We start from the raw sequence: 7,231 nt of genomic DNA, 5'->3' as shown, positions 1-7,231 counted from the left end.
CAAAAGAAATCTGTTGGGATGTGAAATTTGGTCCAGGAAGGTGTTCCATGTCAGTGCATTTTGCTGTTGTGTCAGTTGGACAACTGCTTGGTTTCTGACATGTGTTTAGAGTAGACTATTGAAGTAATCCTGTGTGCAATTTTTGTTCATTTTTATGGAGAGGATTTTAAGATATGACCTTGTGAAAAATTATAAGTTTCTTTTTGAGGCCAGTTTTATATATAACTTCCCAATTACGTTCCTCGAGAATCTGGAAGCTACCTGCTATGCACCAAAAAATTGAAGCGATGGGCTGGAGTAAGCCAATTCCCCACCAACACCGCCCTGTACCGAAGTAGGAAAAGATACGGCTTACATCTAAAGAGGCTCACCGCTTCTGTAAAGTGCATGCAGGTCACCAAGTACCATCTCATCAAGTACCATAAATACTCTATAGATGGAAGCACTCAAGCTGTATAAAGGCAAAGCAAGTCAGATTGAATGGAGTCAAGGAACTAGAACAGAGAGATAACCACCTGATATTAAATGAGATGTGCAGAGGACAGACAGATAGAGCCGGCCTTGGCTTTAAAAAGAACCAGAAGCTAATCAAAAACATGAAGCCGCAAGGAACACAGAAAGTGCTTGACCGTGTTAGAAACATACATCCAAAATTTTTATCGTAATCCGTTGATAATAAACTTTCTAAAATGAAGTTAATTTTAAAACAGGCTTGAATGTATTAAAAACTTCACGTACTAGCAACAAAGGTTTCAATTTGACTCAGAATTAAATGATTAATAACATAAGAATCCTTAGATATTAAAATAAGAATTCTGAGATCTTTACCTTTAAGATGCACTATGAATTTATTTCCTGCAACATTTATTTAATTTTTTTTAATGAGGCTACGTGCATCAAATTTGAAGACAAAATTGGTAAAAACTTAGCGTAGCCTTAAACTAACATACTAAATCTACACAAACTATACGTATATTAACTTACAATTTTCCAGATTTATACCAAATTATAAATAGTGTTTTCAGAAGCAGTCTTTGCTGGAATCTCGAATCCTGTGATTTCTGATCGTAAACTTGAACGAGTCTGGTTCTAAGGCCAAACAAATAGACTGTGTTTCCGGTACCTACAAAAAACCGCAGTGCGTAATGGCAATAATAAAATTGGTATCCTTTAAACATATGTCAAGAAAAATAAACAGATAACATCCCACTGTTCGCCAAAGGTAGCTATGCATCAAACAAAACTTTCCAAGTTCAAATTGAGCTGCAATGTCAACATTTTCTGGGGGGGGGGGTAATGTGAATCTTACTTGGTGTTGACCAATTTTTGTTATAAATTATGAAGTGGGCCAAATGGGGACCCCCTCCCCAATCAGCACATTGTCTAGTTGCCCTCATAAACACACCCTGCACAAATTCTGATTCTCCAGGGGGCCGGGGAGCCAGTGGCAAATCCCCCCTGCACATGCGGCATAGGACACGCAACACGTACGAGGCTGGCGAAGATACAGGGCTGACAGCCCCATTCAAAATACACGGTTAGCAATTACAAATGGAAAATTAACATACTTGCAGTGGGGTACTTTGTCGTACCCCGACGGTTTTAGAGTAAGATAATTTTGCTTTGACACCACATAACAAATTTAGAATTGTTTGTGAAGATTTCATGATTATGTGTTAATCCAATGCTGGCGACGTCAAAAATGGCGATATCAAAAATGGCGATATCGCTTCCACCGCCGCCTGCCCCTGCACCCCCCCGCACCCGCACACCCACACATCCGCACACCCGCACATAATTTTTCAGGGATAAAAATAGGGATAAGCAGGGGCTATTTTATGAGAAAAAAATCACTGCAGAGATTTTAAAATGCCTTTTCAATGCATCCATAATTATGTTTTCATGATTGAGTTGGAAAGAGTTTTCTCGAGGTCGTTTAATAACGCCTTCGAGAAAAACACGTTTATCATATTATACGATATTTACTTCTTTTTTGGTGAGTGTAGCCATTTTATTACGTTTGATCATAATTTGGTTTAATTCATTGTGTTAAAAATCATTTCATTTTATGACCACACAAACAGAACTTTCTTCTGTTGAGGTGTTTATTATTGACAACGTAATCCCCACCACGCATAATCACATCGCGGAAGAATGTATGAATTTATGTACAAAATAAGGTAACCTACTTTAAGCCTTGGTTCAAGGTGTTATAGTCCCGGGCCTTGCGTTGCAAAATCGCCTCCCGTAGGACTTGCATGTTTATTTTGATTTTCAACCTGAAATTCAATCTACATGGACCAATGAATCGAATGAACCATGCTGCCAATTTTTCTGATAAGGTTAATGAGGTCAAATCCAAGATGGCGGCTTAGTCAAATAAGAAAAAATAAAAATGGTCCGATCAAAAGGTCCAATCACATGGAACACAGAAGTCAATGGTTGCATATCTCTAGGATGATTGGTTTTCATGAGATACAGGGTAAAATGTTCAAAAGGTCAGCGACCTTTTGTACACTGGCCGAATTTTCAAAATTATCTGATTGAAGCTAAAATGGCATCAAAATATTTATGTTGATAAAAAAAATAATAAAGTATAGTCTTGCAACGATATGAATACTAATTTTAATGCTAGATGGTATAATGTTGGTGGCATAGGTTGACCTTTGACCTGCAGTTTATTACCATATATACATTTTAGATACGCCAAATTATAACTTTTTTTGTTTATGGTATCAAGCTGAATAATTGGAGACCATTTTCGCCTCAATCAGAGAATATTGAAAGCTTGACCACTTTTGTATATTTTACATGTAACTCATTAATCAATCATCCTAGAGATGTGCGACCATTGAATTTTTTGTTCCTTTTGATTAGAGGAATAATTTGATGTACGACGTATTATACAACGTGATCGGATCATGTTGATTCTTTTAAATTTAACTTAGCCGCCATCTTGGATTTGACCCCCTTAACCACATCAGAAAAATTGGCAGCATGGTTCATTTGATTCAGTGGTCCATGTAGATTGGATTTCATTTCAAGAAACAATATAAACATGAATTTCTCACCAAATGACGAAAGGCCCCAGACTATTAGGCTGTTTTTCTCTCTTTTTATTTTCTTTAAAATTTGTTTTAGTTTATTCACCGTGGTCTAATGGCTCTACTGCTTAAGTATAGCATGATGTTAAACCATATAGTGGGGGTTGGAAAAAATAGATTTGGTTGGGAAAATCTCTTTTGGCAAAATCGGAGCACTTTGATGTTTTCGACCCCCCATAGAGGCAAAAACGCGACCTATGACTTTTTTGGTTATAACTCAAAAACAGTACGTCCTAGATAAGTCAAACTATACATTTTCTGAATCCTTGTGACTAGAGGAATACATTGGAATGAGTTTTAACACAATTTGAGCAAGTTTGAAATTTGACCCTGTGCAAAGTTCGATGACCTTTTACCCCCTTGGGCCAGTTTATATTTTTAGGAGCATCCTGATTATGTTTTAGGGTCATTTCAAATTTACCACAAATTACTACGTTTTTGTTCACCCCTTTTACCCCCTTGGGCCAGTTTATATTTTTAGGAACATCCTGATTATTTACCACAAATTACTACGTTTTTGTTCACCCCTTTTACCCCCTTGGGCCAGATTATATTTTTAGGAACATCCTGATTATGTTTTAGGGTCATTTCAGGAACCTAAAAAAAGTTGGTTTAGTTTGGTCCTGTGGGGGTGCATAGAAAGTGGTTCATAATTTAAAAGATTTTATTTAAACTATTGAAACAAAAATATGTAAGTGTATCCGTGTAAATTTGATTTTACAAAGCCTTACTTAAAGAGGCGAGTTTTTATGTTCTTTTTTTTTCTTAGATTGAGGCCTATCTATCAAATAATAATGTTTTCAATTGTTAGTTGTATTACTCCAGTGGTTTTGATATGAAAAGTAAAATCGTGTATAATAATGACCCTATATAGGATACTGCATACAATTCCGATGTGGTTACCACAAATTACTACGTTTTTGTTCACCCTTTTACCCCCTTGGGCCAGTTTATATTTTTAGGAACATCCTGATTATGTTTTAGGGTCATTTCAGGAACCTAAAAAAAGTTGGTTTAGTTTGGTCCTGTGGGGGTGCACAGAAAGTGGTCCTAGCTCCCCGAGTATAAGATAATCGTTTTTGTAGTCAAACCTTTTCATATGTATATTTGAAGTGCATACGCCGAGAAGTTAAAAAGTAACAAATACAACCATTTTACATGTTTTAAACAAGTTATAACAATCATGCCTTTTGTGTTATTTTTGGTCATATTAGGGCCAAACATGATGCAGTCATGTCTACAGTATAATTCACCACGACCATTGCAGGACTTAAACCCCATTAAAAGCTATTATAGTTTCAGTTTGGTAACCGATTATAAAGCATACGCAAGGTAACAATAGTATGTAGCCTTTGTTCACGAAATGAGACAATAGTCTGCTTATTGTTAACCAGCATTCTTGAAAATGAGCAACATAATGATTGTTGACTTAACACGGTTTGGAAATAATTTCTTCAAATTTTTGGTGTTATCTGTCGTTTACATATCCTTTCTAAAACGCAAAAGTGTGAATACTTCCAAACACCTAAATTAGCTAAACATTTAGGACATGTTACAAAACTATATTTTCTAGAATTTCAAAGAATACTTTAAATATTGGCCGGTTATTTTTCACACAGTGACGTTAACTAGGCACAAACCCCTCACGGAAATATCCTGCGCCTCCTCGAGCCACTTCCGGTCCTACCGGGACTCGAACCCACGACCCTGGGTTTAAGAGGCGAGCGCGTTAGCGTATAGACCAAAAGAGGACTTCCCCGTCAGGTCTATAACACTAACGCACTTATACCTCCGTCACATGCTCCCCCTCCTCGTAAGGCGCGTCCTCGCGCCTTACTTCCTCTGTTTAAACTGGTCGTCCTTGATACAAGGCATACTCGGCCAGACTGGTCGTCCTTGATACAAGGAATACTCGGCCAGCCATTTTTGTGAACGCCTAACCCTTTCCGATGGGTGATCCCCCTGGTGTTAAGAAACACCAGGGACCACCGCTGCCACCATTTATGTCACAAACCCCTCACTGAAATATCCTGCGCCTCCTCGAGCCACTTCCGGTCCTGTCGGGACTCGAACCCACGACCCTGGGTTTAAGAGGCGAGCGCGTTAGCGTATAGACCAAATGAGGACTTCCTCGTCAGGTCTATAACACTAACGCACTTATACCTCCGTGACACTATTACCTACAACATACACTAAAACACCAAAGTGAGAATATTTCTAAACACCTAAATTAGCTAAAAATTTAGGACATGTTGGCCGGTTATTTTTCACACAGTGACGTTAACTAGGCAATATCCTATACTTCTAACATACGCTTTTTGTAGAGGTCACGCGTCAATGGTGAGAGCACTGTGTATTGTGAATAGGAAAACGGACAGTAACTGCAGTATGTAAGGTTATTCATTTTGTATTGACACCGAACAAAATACAATTCATCATGTCTGGACGTGGTAAAGGAGGAAAGTCAAAGAGCAAGCCTAAGAGCCGCTCATCCCGGGCAGGACTTCAGTTCCCTGTTGGCCGTGTGCACCGCTTCTTGAGAAAGCACAACTATGCCAACCGTGCTGGTGCTGGTGCTCCAGTCTACTTGGCAGCAGTCATGGAATACCTGACCGCTGAGATCCTTGAGTTGGCTGGCAATGCTGCCCGTGACAACAAGAAGACCAGAATCAACCCACGTCACTTGCAATTGGCTGTCCGTAACGACGAAGAGTTGAACAAGCTTCTCGGAGGCGTGACCATCGCTCAATTAAGGCGGAGTTCTGCCAAACATCCAGGCTGATCTTCTGCCAAAGAATAAGTAAACTAACTTACAAGTTTAAACATGTAAAGGCTGTTTTAGATTTTTGCAAATTAGACACTGTTCCACTACTTGGATTTTTTGGGACTTTTGATATATTTTTGTGTTAGCTTTTGGGAGATGGACGTATGCGAAATAGATTCTGTTGCAATTAGTGGTGGTGATTTTTTTAATTTGATTGGCCTATATCAGGAAAATGAATACAAAGATTCGCATCTTAGCGAAGATCATCACCTAATTAAAATGTTGGTACCTGAATATACAGATCTATAAGCTACACACTGGAACTATGTTTTAAAATCTACCAAAACGGATATAAACAACGGGCTGTTCCAGTTGAAACACATACACCCCCGATGAAACACCTTCATCTCCCACACAGGGAGTGAGAATTTTAAATGAGGTTACCTGAATGGGTGACTCCGTTTGAAATAGGGGTGTACGATTTCAACTTGAATAACTCAAGTACAATACCTCCCGGCAATACCTGTACAGCTTCATCCTGTTAATAAGACAAGAAGAAATGACAAAATCTTTGTTTCATAATTTAAAAGATTTTATTTAAACTATTGAAACAAAAATATGTAAGTGTATCCGTGTAAATTTGATTTTACAAAGCCTTACTTAAAGAGGCGAGTTTTTATGTTCTTTTTTTTCTATCTTAGATTGAGGCCTATCTATCAAATAATAATGTTTTCAATTGTTAGTTGTATTACTCCAGTGGTTTTGATATGAAAAGCAAAATCGTGTATAATAATGACCCTATATAGGATACTGCATACAATTCCGATGTGGTTACCACAAATTACTACGTTTTTGTTCACCCCAAATACATGTATCTGGGGCGTTAACTTTCACTGTCCCAGCAAACACAAAAACGTTTTTAAAACATTTTAAATAAGTTATATTTTGGGTTTTGGTTTAGGTAAAAACGTTTTAATAACATTAAAATGTCGGGTTATATAAAGGTAATGAAATCGTTTTAAAACGTTTTGTATGAAAACACACTACAACAATATTTTTAAAATGTTTTCGAAATGTCATTGTAAACTATTTTTGTAAACATTTTTGGCCAAATATTTTGTCAAAAAATAACATTATGTTAAAATATTTGCACCCAGCAAACACAGAAATGTTCTTAAAATGTTTTTACAAAACGTTTTAATAACATTTAAATGTCGGGTTATATAAAGGTCGTGAAAACATTTTAAAAACGTTATTGTAAATATTTTGGGCAAACGTTTTTTGCAAAATATTTTTTCAACCCCAAAATAACATTCTGTTTTGAATGATTTGTACCAAATTTGGAATGTTATTTAAACGTTTT

The 7,231-nt window shown here is 37.2% G+C and overlaps 1 protein-coding gene across 1 annotated transcript; it reads left to right on the top strand.

Moving 5' to 3' along the window:
- Positions 1-5,541: 5,541 nt before the first annotated feature.
- Positions 5,542-5,886, top strand: LOC140149797 (histone H2A-like). The gene has a single exon (XM_072171843.1). It carries the CDS (start codon positions 5,542-5,544, stop codon positions 5,884-5,886), a length of 345 nt encoding a protein of 114 aa, XP_072027944.1.
- Positions 5,887-7,231: the final 1,345 nt, after the last annotated feature.

This window comes from Amphiura filiformis, chromosome 4, assembly GCF_039555335.1.
Source record: "Amphiura filiformis chromosome 4, Afil_fr2py, whole genome shotgun sequence".
Taxonomy (NCBI): Eukaryota; Metazoa; Echinodermata; class Ophiuroidea; order Amphilepidida; family Amphiuridae; genus Amphiura; species Amphiura filiformis.
Note: the sequence above shows the minus strand (reverse complement) of the source record. Positions and strands in the feature narration are given on the sequence as shown.